This window comes from Antedon mediterranea, chromosome 4 (assembly GCF_964355755.1).
Source record: "Antedon mediterranea chromosome 4, ecAntMedi1.1, whole genome shotgun sequence".
Lineage (NCBI taxonomy): Eukaryota > Metazoa > Echinodermata > Crinoidea > Comatulida > Antedonidae > Antedon > Antedon mediterranea.
Window position 1 is genome coordinate 9,696,208 of NC_092673.1, and position 25,043 is coordinate 9,721,250.

Consider the following 25,043-nt stretch of genomic DNA (forward strand, 5'->3'; position numbering starts at 1 on the left):
ATAATGCGACTAAAATGTCTGTAGATAATTTTTTTGGACTGAAGTGACTCGGATACAGTTTTCCTATTGTCAGCATAGGACCGCTTTGTAATTCCCAAAATCACATCTTTGTCAAATACCTTGAAAGTATGCAAATTATTAGTACAAGTTACATGAAATATGCAAATTAGGGGTGAAATTACAGTCTTCCCATATCTCGAAAACCATTAATGCTAGAGAGTTGATTTGAATTCAGAGTTGATTCAGAATGTACATATTATTTATATTCGCTGTAATGAAACATTTTACGCAAAAATTGTCATGATTGAATTATGACATTTGACCCTTGACCCTATTTCTCAATATTTTCATATAATTCAACTAAAATATCTGTACAGACTGTTTTGGCCTCAAATGACTCAGATACAGGTTTTCTATAGCCAGCATAGAACTGTTAGTAATTCTCAAAATCACACCTTTGTTACTTCCCTAGAAAATATGCAAATTAGTAGTACAAGAGGTGAAAGTTGCCATATCTCTATCGGTCATTAGCGTTTTTCGAGATACATAAGGCTATAATTTGCATATTTCATATAACTTGTACTAATAATTTGCATACTTTCGAGTTGCTTGAATTTTTGGAATTACTAAACGATCCTATACTGGCTATATAAAACCTGTATCCAAGTCATTTGAGGCCAAAACAAAGTCTGTACATACATTTTAGTTACATTATATGCAAATATTGAGAAATAGGTTCGAGGGTCAAATGTCATACTTTCGATAATTGTTTTTTCAATAATGACCCAGATACAGGTTTTCTATAGCCAGCATAGAACTGTTTAGTAATTCTCAAAATCACACCTCTGTTACTTCGCTTGAAAGTATGCAAATCAGTAGTACTAGAAAGTTGCCATATCTCTCTCTCTCTCGGTCATTAGCGTTTTCGAGATACATAAGGCAATTCACTGTAATTTGCATATTTCATATAGCTTGTACTACTAATTTGCATCCTTTCGAGGTGCTTGACTTATACTGGCTATATAAAACCTGTATCCGAGTCATTTGAGGCTAAAACAATGTCTGTACATACATTTTAGTTGCATTATGCAAATATTGAGAAATAATAATAATAATATCCTGGATTTATATAGCGCCTAATGTTGTGAAACCTCTAAGCGCTGTACATAAACTAATACGAAAAAAGGGAATTCCAACCATGCCAAAATGAAGGCGTGATTTTGGGAATTACAAAGCGGTCCTATGCTGACTATAGGAAACATGTATCCGAGTTATTTGAGTCCAAAACAAAGTCTCTACAGACGCATTATGTATGCAAACATTGATAAATGGGGTCGAGGGTCAATTGTTGTATTTCCGATCATTTTTTCGTAAAATGTTTCATTAGAGTAAATATAAATATGTACATTCTGAACAAGTTATTGGAAAAATCAACTCTCTAGCCTTAGTGGTTTTCGATATATAGGAACCTTTAATTTCACCCTCTAATTTGCATATTTCATGTAACTTGTACTAATAATTTGCATACTTTGGAGGTGAGTGATACAGGTGTGATTTTGAGATCTACTAAACAGTCCTATGTTGGCTATTAGAAACCTGTATCGGAGTCATTTGAGGGCAAAACAAAGTCTCTACAGACATTTTAGTTTCATTTATATGTGCAATATTGAGAAATGGGGTCGAGGGTCAAATGTCATACTTCCGGTCAATTTTTTGTAAAATGTTTCATTGGAGCAAATAGAAATATGTACATTTTGAATACGGCTGTGAAAAAATCAGCTCTCTAGCATTAGTGGTTTTCGAGATATAGGACAACTGTAATTTTTTCCCCTTATTTGCATATTTTATTTAAATTGTACTACTAATTTGCATACTTTCGAGGTGTGTGACAAAGGTGTGATTTTGGGAATTACAAAGTGATCCTATGCTGGTTATTAGGAACCTATGTCTGGGTCATTTGAGGGCAAAATAAAGTCTCTACAGACATTTTAGTCACATTGTATATGCAAACATTGGGAAATGGGGTTGAAGGTCAAATGTTGTACTTCCGGTCATTTTTTCGTAAAATGTTTCATTAGAGTAAATATAAATATATACATTTTGAATAGATCAGTGAAAATATCAACTCTCTCGGACTAGTAGTTTTTGAGATATGGTAACCCTGTAATTTCACCCTAATTTGCATATTTAAGCTAATTTGCATATCATCGGGATGAGTGACAGAGGTGTGATGCTCAAATTTTGATCTCCTCATCATATATGACCATTTAAAAAAGAAAAATCTCTGTTTGCAATTTGTTTCACTTTGGGCTGTTTTTTTTGCTAGATTGACTAGCCTATTAGGGGATGCGTCTTATACACAGGTGTGACTTATACACCGAAATATACGGTATATCTAAAGGTTTTAAGTTTATCCCCCAAGGGCACATCAATTTAAGTACTTATGTTAAACCAAATAGTTATACTGTTAAAGACAGATATTCATTCATCATTCATTCATTCATCACAACGTATAATAATTAGGTGATATGGATGAAAATTTATAATTACTAATTAAATTGAGTTAGATAATTAGTTATTGACAATTAAAACGAATTTAGGTTCAACAATTTGCTCCAAATAGGGGTGTTTTCCGATCATGGTATACACTGTCTAATGGATGTCCATCTTGAAAAATACCCACACACAACAATATGAGGTTGAACAGCTCGAGTACAGCATCATATTGTTGAAGACAGGCCGATTTTCTTTAAAAAATACTATTTTGATAGATTTAATATCTTCCCATATTCGATCAAGTACAGATAACTCTTTGTTATTGTATTGGATCATTTTTTATTCTGTCTTCCTTTTTTGTAGCATTACTTTTAAAACGTGTAAACAGAACATATCGTAACTTTGTCAACATATCGACATTTACGTGAAGTTTTGCACCTCCTATTTTTTTACGTCAGAGTTGCGCAACATGCCTTGCGCGGGATTTATGAATATCAATGATTGATCATAGAATAAAAACCAAAAGTCATTTTGTATTGGCATTTGGTGAAAATTTAATTCATATCAAGAGTCAACTTTCTGTGGATTAAAAATGGCATATTTCACACTTCTTCAGGTCATAATGGCATAATCTTTTTTGTGCGCAAAATTCTAACATATGATGTGCACGTGATTTGTCGTTCGTATAACTAACCAATCTAGTTATTTATATTATACTTATTTCTTTTTCCCCCAATTTTGTTGTCTTGCATATCTCTAAAACTTGTAAACATAACATTTTATAACTTTGTCAACATATGGACATTAACGTGAACTTGTGCACCTCCTATTTTTTTAATGTCACGAGTTGCGCAAATGACTTGCATGCGATTTTATGAATTTTTATGAAAGATCATAGATTAAAAACCAAGCTTAATTTTTTATTGACACTTTGTGAAAATTTAAGTCATATCAATGGCAAACTTTCTGTAGATTAAAAATGGCATGTTTCACAAAAAGTTACGTGCGCACCATGCATTTAAAATTATAAAATGCGCAAAAATAATTTCAACTTTCTACGCGGATCATGATATTTTGTGCATGTAAAAAAAATTGCGTGTACAAAGTATGAAAATCATGTTTTTTCTCTCTTGAATTATGATTTTTTTTTGGTCTTAGTGCTTTTTGCGCTCATTTTTTCCAAACGTCTAAAAAATATCCAAAAAGTTCCCGTCTTTAAATAATTCGTAACTTTTGAATCAGTGTACGAATTGACTTCTATTTTTCTGCATTGCATAGAATGTAATATGTATTTATTTAAGTAAGATTATTAATATTGACACAGGTAGTCATTTCTGAAATACAATATAAAATATTGTTAAAAATGTAAAAAAAAATTTATTGTGTTAAAAAACTGTGTTGGTATTGTTTCTTTTCATTAAATATTATTTTTCGTAAGTACCGGTATACATTTTTTTTATAATTCTAGAATTTAAATTTTTAATTATAATCACAAATATTATTTTTATTGATTTCCGAACCGCTAAAAATAAGAATTAAGCCCGTGCTTATTATGTGTTCGATTCCATTTGAGCGCCGGGCCAGGCGTAGACTTATCCTTTTATTTAGAGTCCTCCTTTTTAACTCGCATTAAATATTTAATAACCATAGATTAAAAATAAATATATATAAACCCTTAAACAAGATGTTACCAGACATATAATTTTATTTCACATGGGTACATAAAATTCTTCCGCAGTATGTTGATTCCAGTCAACCAATCAAAAGGCCAGAATCCAAATTCGACTGAGCCCTCACAGACTCTCTTTTCCCAGACGATTTTTGGGTCCAGCAGCTTGGACCTATCAATTAGTCATGTTAATAATAATAATAAATGAGAACTTATATAGCGCCGGTATCCTCCACCCATGTGGCGCTCATGGCGCTTTGTGCATTAACAACGTGCGAGAACATCAGCAAATAGCGACGTCTTTAGGTTGGTCTTGAAACTGTTTAGACTAGTTGAGCATTTAACTGTTGCTGGTAAGCTGTTCCATACACTTGCGGCCGCAACGTAAAAAGATCTCTGACCCCACTGATTTTTCGCTCTACGCTTTATATTGATGACATAATAAAAATTAAAATTTGTGTAACTCATGTGAAAGAGAATTGATTGAGAAAGAACATATTAAAATCTAGGAGAAAATAGGGAACGCATTAGCGCGATGTGCTCTAAATTGGAATAACTAGTACAAAATAGAAGAAAAAAAATATATTTTTTAAATTATATAATCCATAACGAATACATTTTAAAAAATGGGTGTAACAAGCCATCCTGAGGAGCTATAACTGATTAAAAATAGGTATAGGTAGGCACAAATTTGCTTTAAATTACACTATTCTTTAGCACACGATTATTAAGTTTAACGTACACTGTGCATCGTTATTTTTTTTATTAAAGTTCATCAAAATAATAAAATCTACTACAGAAGGTATGAAAAACAAAAATTAATTGCAAAAACCATTTTTCTATGCTTTTTACGAGCTGTGCGCACAAGTGCGGGTGCAAAACAAAAAGAATATGTCGTAGGAGATGTTTTTTGTATCGCCGTTTTAGTGGTTCCAAAATTCCCTAATCCATTGGTTGGATACACTGGTTGCATTTGGTGGTAAATATTCCACCCAGACATTTCCATCTTCTGAAACAAGGTCCTTATTCGATGGATGTGATGGTGCATTGTCCAGTAGGAGCAGGATCTTGTATGGGACATTGTTTTCCTGACACCATCTACGAACAGTCGGAACAAACTCTTTATGGAACCATTGCTTAATTTTGATGCATCCATTCAAGCTTTGTGTTGGTTGTAATACCTTACTGGAAGGCTGGACATGTCATCGTTCTTGTAGCAACAAGGTTTTTTTGAATTGTGGATAAATATAGACTGCCTGGATCGTTTCGAAACCATGGCTAAAATGAAATGACTTGCCCAAAGTCGCTATAAGCTAAACGGATGCTCCTCCCCATCGTCAATTAATTAATAAAAAAATATTTGTGAACATAAACAATTATCATTTTAAACAAAGCCTAGCTGTTAAATAAAACAATCTAGAATTAAATGTTTATTCCTTTATCGGGGTTTTATTAAACATGACGGTAAAATAAAAAACAACTGATAGCATCCAATACACACATTCTTTAGTGATTTATATCGTATAAGTCGAAGTCACAAATCACGCTAAAAAAGCTGATGAAACGTACGTAATTCGATAAACAAATGACAGAGGAAATAATGTGGGACCATATTGGTTCTCTCAAGCAGGTTGTATAGTATAGGCGGCGTCATACAACTCGCGCTAGTGTATAGTGTATGAGTTGTTTCAGAGTTGAGAACTTGAGCGGCGTTTTGTGACTACCCATTTTGTGCCAGACAATAATAAATAAACAATGGATACCGATTTCGAATAAGAACCGAAATGTATTTATTACACTGTACGTTTTCGTATTGTTTCCGGCTTAAACCATAAAAGAAAATAGAGTTTATCATTGCCGATAAAAGAGGCTTAGCATTTATTGGGCCTAGCTAGCTAGCTAGCTAAGCAAACTCAATTCAAGAAGACTCATCGCGTGGGCCGCGATCGCGACAGGGCAGGGTATAGGCCTAGACATAACGCGGCTAGTGAGTGAACCTAGGCCTAGAATTTTTTTGGCAAATCTGTAGTGTAAGTCGAAGTTCGCGTAACTCAAATTTTTATACTGGTCCTATTAGATTCGACTTAGGCGGAGTCGACTGTATAAGGAACATAAAAAGGTATGTAGAACGTTTAATCATCGAAATAATGACGTTATCGTTCGTCGGTCAATGACGTCATCACTCAAAGAGCGTTCGTAAAATAGAAGGTTCATAAATGAGAAGGTCGACTGTATTTATAAAATATATGCAATATATATCTATAATATAATAATATATAAAATATATCAGTTCTTACTAAAAGGATAATTATAATCGTTTATTTGCTAATCGCCCGAGAACCGCACCATTTACCCTAGTGCGTCCTATACAAATTAGCGCGACCAAAATAAAACGCGACCGATATCAAACGTAACTAATATGATAAAAAGAGTATCTAGCAGCGCTCCATACAAAATACCGGATGTTGATTTTATCGCGACAGATTTCAAGCGCTACCGATGTCATCCGACACCTGAGTAAGCCAAAATTTGGGTTCGAGTTGGCATGGAATGGGTACGGGTTGACCTGTAGATGTGTGACTGAAACGGCCACCAAAATTTTCTATGGGACGCCAATACCGCCACAGCTACAACAAGCCAATGCAGTATTATAAACGTACAGTAAAGCCTATGAAACCATGATGGAGGAACAAATAATTGAAACCAACTAATGTTTAAGAATAAAATCAAAGAATAAACGTATTTTTTAGTTAAGTTTTTATTAAAATAATATTTATTATAAGAATTCACCATTCTAAATTTATTTAATGTATTCAAACAAATACTGTATCATTTATTGAAGTTGAAATAGGCAAAACAAATACGAATGTACTGTAATAATATTAATATATGTTATGTAGTAAAGCTATTACTTTATTATAGTATAGGTCTATAGTGAATTCAATAACATATGAAAATGTGGAATCATATTCAAACATTCTAACATGCCAATAAAGCATTTTAAATAAAGTTGTGTCCTATTGTTTTACTATTATGTGTATCAACAACACCTTCGCGGGGCTAATTGTTTTGAATTTATGTTAGATGTTAGCGCATTAACCGCGCCTAATCACATTTTCTGTGGAGCCCCGAGTATCGGCGTCATCTAACATACATAAAGACAATAATCTATTATTTGCACAGAAATGCCACGCACTTTTTGGTGCTTGAGTTTTCGTTAAAATGGATTTTTTTTCATTCATTACTTTGTATCAAATTATCAACATGAACGCTTGTATTGAATGCCAACAACCAGTTATCGAGAATCAAGAAGGACTGCTATGTGAGGAGTATGATAGTATAGTGACGCGAGCTGAGTATTTAAGAGGAGTGGAAAATGGTTACATTGAGTGGAGTTGCCGACAATGTTCTGAAAATGATCAACCGATGCCAGATGAAATCGATGTGTTTGCCGTCGACCTTGGACAGTTTGTTGAGCCAGAAGTACATCAGGAAGTCGAGAGGAGAATCCTTATCCACAACCGAATCCTGTGGCAGGAAATGACGACGAGGGTGATGAAATCCAGTACGTAGTGGAGGAAGGCACATCGGCGAAAGGAAATGTAAGGGTGTATTTTATATAGCTCTTTTCATAGTTCAGAATTGATTTTGTTATTAGCAGAAATGCAATAATTCTCTGTCTAGGATTGAAAAATAATTGATTTAATTTACATTCTTATTGTTATTTTAAATAATTATACCGTATTAGATATAGTATTTGTTTCACAGTGCTTTACACATGTTATTCTTAATGTAATAATGTAAAGTAATATACGGAAGAAGAAGTGAGGCAGGTCCAATTATAAATCAATATTTTTAACTTTATTTTTTGTTGATCTTCTGAAGCAAGTTCCAAATGTTGAAACATGATTTGCCTAACTTTTCTTTGCGTTTGATTTATTATCATATGACATTTTTTTTAACAGGCAACTTTGATAGATAGCCTAGGATACCAATATACAAAGAAGGTTGATCGGAGGAGGGCTAACACAACTTGGAGGTGCTACCGTAGGACTCCTGCTTTAACCTGTAAAGCAACGGTTTTAGAAAGAGATGGGGTATACACTAGAGGACTCCACGAGCACATATGCGGGATGATGCCAGGTACTGTATGCATTTATAGTTTTTATCATCTCATCTACATTTTTTTAATTCAGCAATATATATGCATGGCAAAATCAATTTTTTTATAAAGTACAGCACGTATATCTGTTCCGAAAACTGTTCGAGTTTCTCGACGTTTCGATCAATATAAATTGACCATTAAAAAAAAACTTATAACATGTTTGCAAATCATGCACTTTTACTCAAAATGATCGTGAATTAATTATTAATAATGTGTGTATTTCTTTTTCCCTTTCTTGTTTACTCTACAGGACGTGGTAAGGTGGCCGTAATCAAGATAAAAGCTACAGCTCTGGAACAACTTTTCAACTCAGCAGCTGAAATCGTGGACACCATAATGCGTGATGACATCGGTGTTGGGCAAATTGCTTTTCATCCTACTCTGCCTAAACCTTCCAGCCTCGCAAGACAAGCCAACTTACGAAGAAAGTTGTCTAGACCAAGGCATCCGTCCAACTTGCAATTTGAACTCCAAAACCAACACATAGCATTAGCACCAGGCTTTCTTCGAGATGATGTGGTCATTGATGGTGGGCGGCATGTTTTATTTGCAACTGATGCTATGATGGACATACTGGCAAGAGCAAGAGTGTGGTAAGAATTTTTCCTGTACACTTTCATTTTGTTTAAATTACAATGTACATACTTGTCTTGTTTCATTAACATTCTTATAACATTTTTAAAACTATCTTTACAGGTACTTGGATGGTACGTTTAAGTTGATAAGAGATCCGTTTTATCAGCTATTCAGTATTCACAGCTTTATCAGGATGGGGACATTGGTGAAGCAAGTACCGCTACTATTTGCTGTGATGTCAGGCAAGAGGAGTGTGAACTATACGGCCGTGTTGCGCTCTGTTATGCGGATGTTGCCGAAAAACAACGTGGTGGCAGACTATGAGGCATCTATATGGGAGTCTATTCGCCAAGTACTACCAAATGTTGAAATTGCTGGATGTCTTTTTCATTACACACAGGTATGTGATGTCTTTTATTTATTGTTTTTATTTTTACAACAAAGACAACCTTGTTATCTTAATTTGAATGCGTTGTTCGGCGTTTTTCGTTTAATTTTCTTAACTAACAATTTAATTTTTCTCTCTTACAGGCAATCTTTCGAAAGGTGCAGGATGTCGGTCTGCAGAGAGCGTACCGCCAACAAGCAGCAACGCGACTTTTCATCAGACAACTTATGGCTCTTCCAACGCTACCAGTGGAACATGTGGAGGCTGTCTTCAGACGGATGCGACGCAACGCCGGAACAATCGCCTCAACTCCAGGAACTTCTCACTTACATGGACGACTAGTGGATTAATGGTGACATCTACAGTCCAATGGATTGGGTGATATTCCGACAGCAAATTCGTACCAACAACGATTTGGAAGGTTACCACCAACGCCTCAATCACAGAGCTAAACGAGGTAAGTTAGTTTTTTATGTTCTTTTAAATATAGTTTGTTATTTAACATTGTTTTTTTCTCCTTTACAGCGCACCTTCACTTCTACTTGCTGTGTAAGCTTCTTCACGAGGAGAGTGAGATGGTCGCCATCAATGCAGAGCTCATTTTTAGAGAGGTTGAGATCCGAAGACAGTCACGACATGCCGTCATTGCAACACAACGATTGAACGGATACTGGGACGAGTACATAAGAGGTGCACGAACTGCAAGATCGTTGCTGTTAGCATCAAGCCGTGTTATCAGCCGAAACGCACGTAATCCTTAGTATCTAAATCAAGACTTCACTAATACAAATAGTGTAATATTTAATTAACGTTGCTAGTGTATAAACATATTTTTTAAGCACTTACTATTGTGATTTAAGGTATTTTGAAAAATAAAGTAAATCAGTTCTCTATAATTACTAGACTCTATGCAAACAAACTTATTTAAGCAATCTGATTATTATTTTATTATTATTTTTAATGATTATTGAAATCTATTGTACTGTGCATATATGAAATAAATTAATTATAAAGTTCGTTTTGATTCATAATACATAAATAAATCGGTTTACAAAAGTGAAACACGTTGTTTCCTTTAATCGTTTATTAAACCCAAGTGAAATAAAGAATAATTTGGGTATAAAAATAAATTGGATTAGTGAATACACTACACTTGTTGAAGCAATTCCAAAAATGTGGATAAATGTAATTAAGAAAAACAATAAACAGGTAAATAATATGGTTACAAAATGTGACGTAATCGATACAATTTTAGGAACGACCACAAAAGATGCATATTTATACTTTGTCGACAGCATTTTTATTCCTCCTCAATGTATACGTAAATGGGAGAATGTCTTTACAATTACAATAAAATGGCCAGAAGTTTGGAAACAAAAAGTATTAAATGAAAAAAACAAAAAATATGCACAATTTAATTATAAATTGTTGAATCGAACTATTCCTACCAATAGTCGATTATATATGTGGAATATTAAGAGTACTAGTAAATGCAATAATTGTGATGCCTTTGACGATGAAAAACACATGTTCTTTGAATGTCCAGGTAACAAGAATTTATGGAGAAATATACATAAAATTTTTTTAAATATTGATGGTAGTAAAAGCTCTTTTAAAGAGCTCATTCTTGGCAGTGGAAATTGTACAAAAAACCAATTATATACCATCGCTACCTATTCTATTTATAAAATAAAAATATAAAATGAATTTAAAAAAACTGTTTTGTCAAAATCCATGGGTGGTCTTTAAATCTAATGAAGTTGATATGACTGCCGTAGGTTTGATTTAAATGTGTTTTATTATATTTATTTTACCATACAATGTAGCATAATTATATTGCATGAATTAATTTTAAATATATTCAGTTTATATTACACAACAAAATAGAAAAAAAAAGAAAATGTATTTATTAAAAATAAGTATGTAACAAAAATATGAAATAAATGTGAATGAATCTCACAAAAGAGAAGAGAAAAAAAAACTGTAATATAATATTTAATGTTATGTGAAATAAAAATAATGATCTGTTTTAATATTAAAGCCATGACCACCATTAATTGTAAACAATTAATTTGAATAAAATGTCCTTGTTTGTATGTTGAATAAAATGTCCTTGTTTGTATTTTGAATAAATTTGTGTTTTTAGTGTCTGTGTGTGTATTGTTTGTAATTAAAGTTGCTATTGTTGCGTTGAATCGATTGTGTTGAGTTTGTGATGTGAACGCGGTAAACGCCCTAAGTTGTCTTCTTAACTAACGTAAATGTTATTAACTAGATTTGAACTCGTCACTACGGACGAGTTAGGTTATCCGCAGCGCAAAGGCCACGCGCACGTCATACGTTAGAATATTGCGCGCAGAAAAACGATTATGCCATTGAAACAATTTAGTGCGCTCTCTATTTTGCGTCACGTCTAAGTATATATGGTATACACTATATACTGTATATGTACTACATACAGTGTAGAATAGGTGAAAATAAGTGACCAAAGTTATTGACGCTTTTGAACATGATGACGTCATAAACATTTTAAAAATGGTAAATCGTGCGAAAGATAATTGATTGAACTAGACAATATAAAAAAATGGGGGAAAATGGAATACGGATAAGTGGCGATGCGCTCTATTAAATGTCATGAGCTATGACGAAAGAGACAAAAATCCTATATTTCATATTTGAGTGGCCATACGATGACGTCACAATGTCCGGTTAGCCATATCGATGCATTATTCTATATCTACAACTCATCTACTTTTGACAAATTTTTTAACTTTTTTATCAAAAACGCGCGCGAATTGTTCAATTCGACGTGCTCGTATGACGTGATTTTAAGTCGAAATTGTTTGAAAGTTGGTAAAATTACTAGAGAAGGCTGAAAAAACAAAAATCAAGCAAAAATACATGTTTTTGGCCTACGTGCGCACGCGCGCGTAAAAATATTGCGCACTCGTGGGAATTTTTTAAATGCTCAAAATGACATGAAACGCGTAGAAAGTTGATTAGAAATGGATTTTTCGCAATTTGAATTTTTAAACGCGCGTGCGCGTGTAACTTTCTGGGAATCCATAGAAAGTTTGCGCTTGATATGACTTAAATTTTCACCAAGTTTCAATACAAAATGACTTTTGGTTTTTAATCTATGATCAATCATTGAAATTCATAAAATCGCGCGTAACTTACGCTGCGCAACTCCGAAATCGTCCAAAAGCTTGGCTGCACATCTACAGCTATAGGTCAATCTTATGACAAAGTTATACAATCTTATGTTGGCCAGAATTAGAGATATGCGACCAACAAAATTTGTGGAAAAAAAGAACATAGAAAAACTAGATTTGAACTCGTCACTACGGACGAGTTAGGTTATCCGCAGCGCAAAAGGCACGTGCACGTCATACGTTAGAATATTACGCGCAGAAAAACGATTATGCCATTGAAAAAATAATAGTGCGCACTCTATTTTGCGTCACGTCTGAGTATATACGGTATACACTATATACTGTATACGTACTACATACAGTGCAGAATAGTGAAAAGAAGTGACCAAAGTTATTGACGCTTTTGAACATGATGACGTAATAACAATTTAAAAAATTGTAAATCATGCGAAAGATAATTGATTGACCTAAACAATATAAAAAATGGAGGGCAATGTAATACGGATAATTGGAGATGCGCTCTATTAAATGTGATAAGCTATGACGAAAGAGACAAAAATCCTATTATTTATATCCGAGTGGCCATACAATGACGTCACAATGTCCGGTTAGCCATATTTATGCATGATTCGATATCTACAACTCATCTACTTCCAGAATATGTAATTTAAAAAAAAGTTCACTACGTAGTTTAAAATTTATGACTGTTTAAAAAAAGGTCTAATTTTGACGGAATTTTTGAACTTTTTCATAAAAAACGCGTGCAAATTATCCAATTCTACGTGCTCGTATGACGTGATTTTAAGTCGAAATTGATTGAAAATTGATAAATTTACTAGAAAAGGCTGAAAAAACCAAAATCAAGCAAAAAAATTATGTTTTTGCACTACGTGCGCACGCGCGTAAAAATATTGACATGAAACGCATAGAAAGTTGATTAGAAATTGATTTTTCGCATTTTGAAATTTTAAACGCGTGTGCGCGCGTAACTTTTTGTGAAACATGCCATTTTTAATCCATAGAAAGTTTGCGCATTATATGACTTAAATTTTCATCAAGTTTCAATCAAAAACGACTTTTAGTTTTTATTCTATGATCAATCATTGAAATTCACAAACTTACGCTGCGCAACTCCGAAATCGTCCAAAAGCTTGGCTGCACTTATGACAAAGTTATACAATGTTATATGTGCCAGAATTAGAGATATGTGACCAACAAAATTCGTGGAAAGAAAGAAGAACAAAGAAAAAGAAAAAAAAAGAAAAAAAAAAAAGATCCTGACAATAACAAGGGGTTATCCGCCAAGTGCGGATAACCAAAAAAAAAAAGAAAAAAAAAAAGATCCTGACAATAACAAAAGGTTATCCGCCAAGTGCGGATAACCAATTATATGTTATATAATTTAATTGCGAACATGATGACATTCCGCAACGAAACCGCTTCATTTGTTTGAAAGAAAGAAGTGTTTTTAATCGTGCTCTTCAGTGTGTTTGAAATTCAGTTTTTCCAAGTGAATTTGACTTTGCTATGGTGTTTTGGATGTATCCAGTCGTTATTATTTCACTGGTGAACATTCTTGTTGGTATTTATGTTTGATCTGTGGTCCAATTTCGTGAATTTTAGATGTTTTTTGATGTATTTGTGCCATCGGAACTAAGGAATTCCGGATCACACCGTGATTTGCATTTCGCGCCAAACCAGCTGCTGTAGTAGCCTACGGTGTAGTACACTGGCTCGCTCGTTGATTAGCTGTACCGGTACAACAAACACATATCTGGACCTATTTGAGTTGCCTTATTTAACAACATAATGGCTCTATTTAGTTGTTTGATGACATTACTCTGCACATTATTTCTGAGATCAATCATATTTCAACCAGGTTCATTTGATTGTCTGGTTCGTCAACTCAGCTATAATAACGAAAATGTTCACTATAACATCCGTGTCGGTGAGTCGTTTTCTCTTGTTTTGCATACATGTGCTAGCATTAATAACACCACAAGAAAACGATATATAAGTAAGCCTGTGAGATATTACGCCAATCATTATTCGACTTTTAACCTATGTTTGTTGGTTAGTGGCGACATTCATCCTCACCCAGGCCCAGAGCTGATGCATAGGAACAAGAGCCAGCATATTGGAAACGGTAATAGTACGAAGAATACATGTGAATCTTGCGCTAAAACGACGAGACGCAATAAAAAATGTCTGATTTGCTGTGAATGTCATCAATCCATGAGCGTGTAACATCTGCTCCCTACCACAACTATCGGACTCATTTTTTGACAACTTCTTGAACAACAACAGTATATTGTCACTTGCATCCAGCAATACATCAACTGATTCCTCCATCATTGAAACTAACCTTATTCAAGTTGCTTTATTTAACGCCAGAAGTGTGGTGAATAAGATCGAAGAATTCCATGCGCGTATCGCAATTGATGAATTGGACATCTTGATTGTCACAGAAACGTGGCTGGACTCCTCTATTGATAGTACGGAACTGTTTCCAGACTCATTCGTTGTGTACAGAAAAGACCGTTCAAGACACGGTGGTGGTGTTCTGTTAGCTTTGAAGAACTCATTTAAATCCTCTATTGTTGACTTTCCTACTAACATTGAGGTCAAAATTATTGAAATAACTGTAAATAACAATTTTAACGTTTTAATATGTGCTGTTTATAGGCCACCGAGTTCAAATGACGATTGGCTCAATCAATTCCACGATGTCGTTGATTTTATCCTATCTATTTTACATAAGTACTGTGGTATAATTTTAACTGGTGATTTTAATTATGATTACGGTGTTGATAGTCCCTTAGTTTATAAGAAATTTAAAGAAATTATTGCTCCACTTGATACTATACAATTTGTTGATTTTTTTACTCATGTTTCTAACACCAAAAGTGGCATTATTGGTCTGGTCTTGTGCAATAACCCTGACATTGTATGTAATTTCAGAAGTCATCCCGGTCTCAGTACAAGTGACCACCTTGGGGTTTATTTTAATATTAACGCTAGACGCAGTAAAGTTAAACCTGTAGATAGATATTATTATCAATATAGTAAATGTGACCATGACGATCTTTTTACAACGTTGGGGGCGGTTCCTTGGGGCCTGTGCCTGGAACAATCAGACTGTGAGGAAATGTGGGAAAATTTTAAAGACCTTTTTCTCGCCACTATCAACGATTGTATCCCTAAAGTCAAAAGTAAAAAGAGAAACAGGCCAGCTTGGATAACTCAAGAAATGGTTTCCATGGCTCGTAAAAAGAAACGAATGCTAAAAGAGGCTCATCGTCATCCTCATAACCCAAGTAAGATGGACAAATATAGAAAGTTTAGTAATAAATTAAGAAACCTAACAAAAAAAGCTCATCTACAATATATTAGGAAATTAAGTGTCGCCTGTGTAAATGGTGACTCAAAACGTTTTTTTAGTTATGTTAAGACAAGGCGTAAGACTGGACAAGTCAAAAACTTTGTTTTTAACGGTATACGGTACCCTTGATTTCCGATGTCGATGCGGTAAATGCATTTTCCACATTCTTTGCGTCAAACTTTAACGAACCTAATCGTAATTTCAATGTTAACCATGAGATCTGTAATTGCGTTCACCCAGATATTGTTCCCCTTAATAACATTAATATTACTGAAAAAACTATTTTCGAGGCTCTATTGTCCTTGAAACCCAACAAATCCCCTGGACCTGACGGGATTACACCTAAAATGTTATCCATGTCAGCTCCAATTATTGCCCCAGTGTTGTGCAAAATGTTTAACAAGTTCTTAACGGATGGCTTTGTACCAAAAGATTGGAAACTCGCGAATGTCACTCCTATTTTTAAGTCAGGTAATCGTAACGATGTTAATAATTATCGACCCATATCGCTATGTTCTATTATAGGTAAGGTTTTTGAACGTATTATAGCAGATAACATTCTTTTTCATCTTCAATTTTTTGGATTTATAAGTCCCACGCAACACGGGTTTTATCCAGGTAGATCGTGTATTACACAGGCCTCAGTGTTATATCATGATTGGTCAGAAACAATGGATGTTAGACAACCTCCTGTAATTGATGCAATATTCCTTGATTGGGAGAAGGCCTTTGACCATGTTCCTCATGATTTAGTAATCAAGAAACTTCACAACATGGGAGTATGTGGATCTCTCCTAAAGTGTCTTCACTCCTTTCTCAGTGACAGATTCCAACGTGTTGTTCTTAATAAGGAGCATTCTGATTGGGATAGAGTGGGCTCGGGTGTTCCTCAGGGATCAGTGTTAGGCCCGCTTCTATTCAATCTCTTTGTTTATGACCTACCTCTAAATACCTCTTCTGTTATGAAGCAGTATGCAGATGATACTGTAATTTATAAACCTATATTCAGTCGTCATGATGCACTTACCTTACAACAGGATCTTTGTAAAATTTCCAAATGTTGTGAGGATAATAAAATGAAATTAAATGCAAAGAAGTGTAAAGTCATGCACATAACTAGGAAACGTAATTATATCCCTCATTTCATTTATAAAATCAAATCCAATCCCCTTGAAGCTGTTAATTCACATAAATATCTTGGTATTAACTTCTGTGAAAAAAATCCAAAGTCCTTATACGATGACGTCACACACGTACCAGCACCCCATTGGCCGATTATGACGTAATGCAATTTTACCGTACCTTTAGTAAACGGAAGTTAGGATACGGTACCGTATCTTTAGCCACGGCGTTAATTCTTTTCTTTACACTTTTATTGTATACATTAAAAAAATATATAAAAAACCCAACTATGTTTACACAATATTCATTATTATAGTACGATAAACATAATAATACATAAATAATTAAAAACATATAGCTGTTAATATTTATTAAGTCACATACGTCTAAAGTCATTTCAATCTGAAAAAAAAGTAAAACAGTTGTATTAAACCACACGTTGATTTGATTACACGTTGTATAACAAACGCCACACGCGGCGTTTCATACATTCAATTGTGTTTTAATTGGCGACCGTTTCAGTCGGCGACCGTTTCGGGGGTGTCTCGAAAACAGAGACCTCGAAAACAGAGACCAGAGACCCAGGGTCTGTTTTCGAGAAAATCTTGAAAACAGAGACCCCCACTAAAACGTCTCAATATTACGTAATATAGGCCTAGGGGGTCTCTGTTTTCGAGAAAATCACGAAAACAGAGACCCCCTATAACGTAATATTGAGACGTTTTAGTGGCGTCTCTGTTTTCGAGAACTCGAAAACAGAGACCCCCTATATTACGTAATATTGAGACGTTTTAGTGGGGGTCTCTGTTTTCGAGATTTTCTCGAAAACAGAGACCCTGGCTGGGCTGGGTCTCGGGTAGCTTTATTTAATATCGCTAGAGGGCGCTGTGTATAAGGGAACCAACAATTTAAATACAAAACATGTGTCCCTCCGCGACGGGGAAATACCTATGTTTGTTTTTGTTTTTCGGCGGACTTATTGTAGTTATGCTGGAACTACTTTCGGATATGACGTCTTGAATATTTGCCAAAAAATATAAAGTGACCTTTGACTGCGAAATATAATTTTTAGCGTATTTTACGATGGTAACAAGTTTTTGATCGGATTTTACTTACGGAAAACATTAAAGATTAAGTTTTTTGATCGCATCTCTGTTTTCCTTGGATTTTGAAATATAAAGGTAAGTTTGTTAGATTATTATATTCCTTAGCGCAAAAAAATGAGAGAGTGCGAAAAGTGACCCTATTTAAAAATTGATTAGGCTAGGCCATTATAGAGGGCGCACTACATTTCGCCTAGGCTGATTGAGAGATTTTCCAAGGCAGGCAAAGTAAACTGATGGCATCACCTTGTTGGCCTAGACTATTAAAGATAGTTAACTTGTCTGATTTTACTTTCTTTGTATTAAATTTACCTTTATTTTATGTTATATCCATAAAAACAACACCAAAAGTGAAATTTATATTTTTAGGCCTAGCAAACCATTAAATAATTTTGATTTTTTTTCCTCTTATTCCTAGGCCCTCTATCTAGTCTAGTATAATACAGTAAATAGAACTTTTTTATATTAATTATTATTAATTAGTACTGTAACTAAAATAATTTATTTTTATTTTAACTTTATTTAAATGTTTTTATTTATTTTCCTAGGCTTATACAGTATATATATAATGTGAACTAGACTTATGCTCAGCAAGACTAATTAATTAATATAGACGTGGTCAACCTTGAATATTGTTTTTATTTGTATTCCTCATTACTCAAGAAAAGTAGTTTTTCACTATATTGTTAATTTGAACACTAATATTAACTTGGTTTTCTTTTCTTTCTTTACATTCTAGAATAAATATTTCTGCAGTTTCTGGATGATGTACAGTAAAGAAGTCCATTGAAACCAATTGACTAAAGAAGAAACAACTCTATTCAAATGTTTAATGAACTGTATTTCTTATAGCCTGGAAAAGAAATTAAATCAAATTAGTTTCATATTAAACTCCACTTTGATTATTTGATTTCCAAATTAGCACATACAAATTATCTAAACATTTACTTAAACCATGAAAGGTCTGGCGGCATTGAAAAATGTTAATATTTTATTCCATATTCTAAATTTACTGTACTAAGCGTATGAACTTAACTGCTAACCAACATAAAATCTTGGATTTATGTAGATATTCAATGATATCTTATGATAATAAACATACAAATATATCATCATTATATCTATTAACCTTTTAAAGTATGTTTTCTTCAAAAAATTTGGGTTTTTAGGATGGTAAATATATATTTATTAGTGTTTATTACAAATTGACCTTTGACCTTATATGTGATGACCTTTGACCTTGTTGCAAAATTTAAGTACTTACTTAATTGTTGGTGTTGCCGTACTAATGTTTCGTAAGAAGTTTATTAAAAAAATATTCATACAAATGGTACTTGAATTTTCTGTTGTGTATTTGTTTACATAGGCTAAATACACACTGATTACACACAAGGGAAACAATAATAATGCATTATATAATAGGGATATCGGGTTACAAAAGGTCGACACTAAAATTGCAATATCTTTGGTGATAATTGGCCAAATTTCATAATTTTTGTTTTAAAATGATTCTTTCACTTACCTCTATAATGTAATATTGTTTAAAAGACTGTAAATTAAATTTAAAAATTTAGGAAGTAACCTATCTCGGGTCTCGAGGTCTCTGTTTTCGAGACACCCGCCGTTTCGGCTGTAAACCGACCTGTATCCCCATAAATAAAGAAATCGTCTTTATGATGGCCCCAATCGTCCGTGGTACCAGCCGATAGTCTGTTTACCATCCTACGTACCTAGCAATGGTAGGCCTAGGCTAGGCTAGCATTTACTCACTTTGTGTAGTCCTCTCGCTTTTGTATGTGATACTTCCGTAGTATATTTACTTCGTGAAGGTTATTATCAACTTCCCATGATATAAAGTCGACCTTTTTAAGTAATTTTTTTTCATGAAACTTTAACTCTCTCATCTTAAAAAAACGCGTTAATAAATTAATTGAGTCAATAAACTAAAGCAAAGAATATAGGCCTAGCTAGGCTATATCACTCTTTGACTAAAGTTACAACTCGACTCCCTGCTGATAATCATCAAAAAGCATGGTCGAAAATTATGGAACGCCGTTACTGCCTTCTTCGGCTCTTTGACCATTACGTTTGTTTTACCATTTCATATGACTCTTTCGTCATTTCATACGGCTCTTTGATCGTTCGGTGGTTTTCTATTTTATTTGGTCCTTTTACCATTACGTTCGGTGATTTCATCATTCAGTGCTTTTACCTTTCTAACTATATTTCTCATGGAAGGCAATCACCGCCAAAAATACATTTACAAACATATAGACAGGTTCCATTTCTCAAAAAACGGCCTAGAAAACGAATCAAGAAGCATTTTTGGGTAGAAGCTGGGATCCACTTGGTTTAGGATATTTCGACCTCGCTGATTACGAATATGGCGGATCCCAAGCGAAATTCGGCCATCTAAGCCCTTAATTTGCATAATTAAAAATGGCGGCCATTTTTTATAATTACCCTATATCTCGAGAACCACTAGTCACAGATAATTAATTTTGGTGTCAAAATGTTTTAAATATATGGTTTTATATTCACTTTAATGACACATTTTCTCAAAAAATTGATGCAAGTCGTATTTCTGACATTTTGACCTTTGACCTTGATTTATCGTATCTCAGTAACCAATAATCGGAGAGACACGAAATAGGGCTCAAATTGTTCAGAAACTATACATTCATATTTATTATAATGAAATGTTTTTACAAAAAATGGCCGATTCTACAACTATTGACCTTTGAACTATTAGTCAAATATAATAATATAATAATAATATAACTTTGAAAATTGTGGTCTTATGAATTTTTTTTTCTTTTTAAATTGTTTAAAACATGTGTGTTTCTATCCAGTCTAATGGCATATTTTGTACAAGAATGGCCGATAGTATGGTTATTGACCTTTTAACTACAGCATAGGCCTACTGTATACTAAATATAATATAATTGCATAACTATGAAATTATTTATACACAATAATAATTAGTAACATTATAAAATTCACTGCCATCAAATATGATGTGTTATGATTTATATAGATTTAAAAAGGAATTTGAATACGCAAGTTACATTTTTTGAAATTTGAAATTTGAAATTACCTGCCATCAATATGATGGAGTGTGCTTATAGATTTTCTAAAATGTGAACATGTCAGCTACATTTGGAAATTACCTGCCATCAATATGATGGATTATGATTATAGATTTAAATAAAAATTTGAACACGTAACCTACATTAGAAAATTACCTGCTATCAATATGATGGATTATGATTATAGATTTAAAAAAGAATTTGAACACGTCAGCTACATTTGGAAATTTGGAAATTACCTGCCATCAATATGATGGATTATGATTGTATAGTACCTGCCATCAATATGATGGATTATGATTATAGAATTAAAAAAGAATTTGAACACGTCAGCTACATTTGGAAATTGGGAAATTACCTGCCATCAATATGATGGATTATGATTATAGATTTTAAAAAGAATTTGAACACGTAAGCTACATTTGGAAATTTGGAAATTACCTGCCATCAATATGATGGATTATGATTGTATAGTACCTGCCATCAATATGATGGATTAGGATTATAGATTTAAAAAAGAATTTGAACACGTAAGCTACATTTGAAAATTACTTGCCATCAATATGATGGATTATGATTGTATAGATTTAAAAGAAAATGTGAACACGTACGTAAGCTACATTTGGAATGAACATGTTAAGGGCATCAGTTAAGATCATTCATGCAAAGGTTTCCGTCATCTTTAGCGTTGTTACAGCGGCATAAAGCTGTACATGGTAGTTTTGACTTCTTGCACCTACATCTATTGGCAGGTTATGTATCGTGTCTTGCATCCACAATAAATCATCTCTAACGAAGCAGTAGGAATAGCTTCATTTTTCAGAAGCACTGGTTGAAGTTTACCATTAGATAGCTCCCAACCAAAATATGTTGGTGATGGCAAATGCTGGATTGGCGATACAGCTTTTTTCCATACGAGTGCTTGGAAGTGTGCTCTTTTTATATGTTGGTGCACTGCATCGCTTGTTGGAGGTAATGCCTTTTTTTTTTAAAGCCTAACTTTATTGGTACTTTTAACTTGACCAACACCGTAAACGTAGCAAATGAATCTTTCCGATTTCATAATAACTTGGTCACTGATAGGTTTTCTCCCAGGTCTTTAATTAGTTCATACCTTTTTTTAATACTTCCCATGCCGATGCCTTTGAGTGACCACTTAGATATGAGCAGTGAAGAGTTAAATTACTGTATGTATGTATTAATATAATTTAACTCTTCCCTGGATATGAGGTAGTATCGCATCCACTAATAGTGTGGAATGGAAACAGTGCTTTTGCAGAACCCTCGGGCAAGGCTTGAAAAATGTCTTTTATAGATACTTTCTTTTTTTGGATGTCCCTGTCATCATCCATTTGGATACCATGCTTTGGTAGTGAGACACTAGAATCACTAGTACGTCTGTATCCCTAGAAGCAACTACAACTGTGTCGTATCGGACATTGGCAGCATGACAAGTCTCGTGTCCGATTCTTCATGGTCTGACCAGAGACAACGTATTCGTGTACAATTTTGATGATTTAACAACTGATTCTTTCATAAATCCACCAGCTGTGACAATTTCTTTGTCTATAGGAGCTTGACGAATCAACTCCTCTGATAGAAATCGTGTCAGATCTGCATTATTATCTTGTAATGCCAACAAGTTTGACCAGCAATTTGGCAGCGGTATTTCACCACTTTCTATAATTCGACGAATTGGTCTCTGTGTTTTGGTTCATCTTTGTCTGGTGGTGTCCTTTATCGACAGTTTTAAGTTAGGCATGCCATGTTTAAAAAAAAAAAAATTACCTCCAACAAGCGATGCAGTGCACCAGCATCATATAAAAAGAGCACACTTCCAAGCACTCGTATTGAAAAAAGCTGTATCGCCAATCCAGCATTTGCCATCACCAACATATTTTGGTTGGGAGCTATCTAATGGTAAACTTCAACCAGTGCTTCTGAAAAATGAAGCTATTCCTACTGCTTCGTTAGAGATGATTTATTGTGGATGCAAGACACGATGCATAACCATATAGATGTAGGTGCAAAAAGTCAAAACTACCATGTACAGCTTTAATATGCTACTGTAACAACGCTAAAGATGACGGAAACCTTTGCAAGAATGATCAAAACTGATGCCCTTAACATGTTCATTCCCAATGTAGCTTACGTGTTCACTATTCTTTCAAACCTATACAATTATAATCCATCATATTGATGGCAGGTAATTTCCAAATTTCCAAATGTGGCTGACGTGTTCAAATTCTTTTTTAATTCTATAATCATAATCCATCATATTGATGGCTGGTACTATACAATCATAATCCATCATATTGATGGCAGGTAATTTCCAAATGTAGCTGACGTGTTCAAATCCTTTTTTAAATCTATAATCATAATCCATCATATTGATGGCAGGTAATTTTCTAATGTAGCTTATGTGTTCAAATTCTTTTTTAAATCTATAATCATAATCCATCATATTGATGGCAGGTAATTTCCAAATGTAGCTGACATGTTCACATTTAAAAAAATCTATAATCATACTCCATCATATTGATGGCAGGTAATTTTAAATTTCAACAAATGTAACTTGCGTGTTCAATTTTTTTTAAAATCTATATAAATCATAACACATCATATTTGATGGCAGTGAATTTTATAATTTTACTAATTATTATTGAGTATAAATAATTTCATAGTTATGCAATTATATTATATTATATTCAGTATACAGTAGGCCTATGCTGTAGTTTAAAGGTCAATAACCATACTATCGGCCATTCTTGTACAAAATGTGCCATTAGACTGTATAGAAACACACATGTTTTAAACAATTTAAAAAGAAAAAAAAATTCATAAGACCACAATTTTCAAAGTTATATTATTATTATATTATTATATTTGACTAATAGTTCAAAGGTCAATAGTTGTAGAATCGGCCATTTTTTGTAAAAACATTTCATTATAATAAATAAGAATGTATAGTTTCTGAACAATTTGAGCCCTATTTCGTGTCTCTCCGATTATTGGTTACTGAGATACGATAAATCAAGGTCAAAGGTCAAAATGTCAGAAATACGACTTGCATCAATTTTTTGAGAAAATGTGTCATTAAAGTGAATATAAAAACATATATTTAAAACATTTTGACACCAAAATTAATTATCTGTGACTAGTGGTTCTCGAGATATAGGGTAATTATAAAAAATGGCCGCCATTTTTAATTATGCAAATTAAGGGCTTAGATGGCCGAATTTCGCTTGGGATCCGCCATATTCGTAATCAGCGAGGTCGAAATATCCTAAATCAAGTGGATCCCAGCTTCTACCCAAAAATGCTTCTTACATCATATTTCAGAGGAAATAGAACTTGTCTAATACAATATATTCGTGGAAATATACAACGTACTCGCAGAAACGTACAACGTACTTGAAGAAAAGGACAACAAAAAGACATTCATAAAAACGTACAACGTGTTCGCAGAAACAGACAAACACAAAAACGTACAACGAAAATGAATGCGCAGAAAACAACCACGAAATCGTTCATTATATAAAGGGTATGGACATTTAGGATGAAAATAGTATAATATTCAATCAAGCATTTCAAAGATAAAGATAACGCGGGTTTTTTTCTCTTTATTATATAGATGCATCTTCCTCATGGTTGGTTCCAGAAACGTATAATATCCAAACTATTTACTGTCCCACTAGTTTTATTTACGTACGAGCACGTGCGTAGTTTTGGAACACGTGCTGCACAATTTTCTTCTTATAATGTTAATGAGGCCGTAACGGATAATTTATTGCGTGGCCAAGACCACTCAGCTGACCCCAACAACGGTAGGAAAAATGCAAATGTTTACTTATTTTTATACGGTCGATTTCTGATTCTGATCGGAAACATGGAAGTG

General features: G+C 33.8%; 2 protein-coding genes across 3 annotated transcripts in view; one reads left to right on the plus strand and one right to left on the minus strand.

The window, feature by feature from the left end:
* LOC140046571 (U3 small nucleolar ribonucleoprotein protein IMP3-like) overlaps positions 1-20,074 on the minus strand; it is a 105,940-nt gene extending 85,866 nt beyond the window's left edge. For both annotated transcript variants that reach the window (XM_072091270.1, XM_072091269.1), the window contains exon 1: positions 19,827-20,074. In XM_072091270.1, the coding sequence (XP_071947371.1) occupies positions 19,827-19,960 (134 nt within the window). In that variant the 5' untranslated portion in view covers positions 19,961-20,074. The remainder of the gene's footprint in view (positions 1-19,826) is intronic.
* On the plus strand, positions 8,012-10,218 carry LOC140047994 (uncharacterized). The gene is made up of 2 exons (XM_072093015.1): positions 8,012-8,923; positions 9,027-10,218. The coding sequence occupies exons 1-2, from the start codon at positions 8,541-8,543 to the stop codon at positions 9,634-9,636; spliced, it is 993 nt and encodes a 330-aa protein (XP_071949116.1). The 5' UTR covers positions 8,012-8,540; the 3' UTR covers positions 9,637-10,218.
* Positions 20,075-25,043: the final 4,969 nt, after the last annotated feature.

Coding starts and splice junctions, on each gene's coding strand:
- LOC140047994 (XM_072093015.1), top strand. CDS start 8,541: ATGTGTGTATTTCTTTTTCCCTTTCTTGTTTACTCTACAGGACGTGGT. Junction 8,924..9,026: donor CTGGCAAGAGCAAGAGTGTG/GTAAGAATTTTT, acceptor CTATCTTTACAG/GTACTTGGATGGTACGTTTA.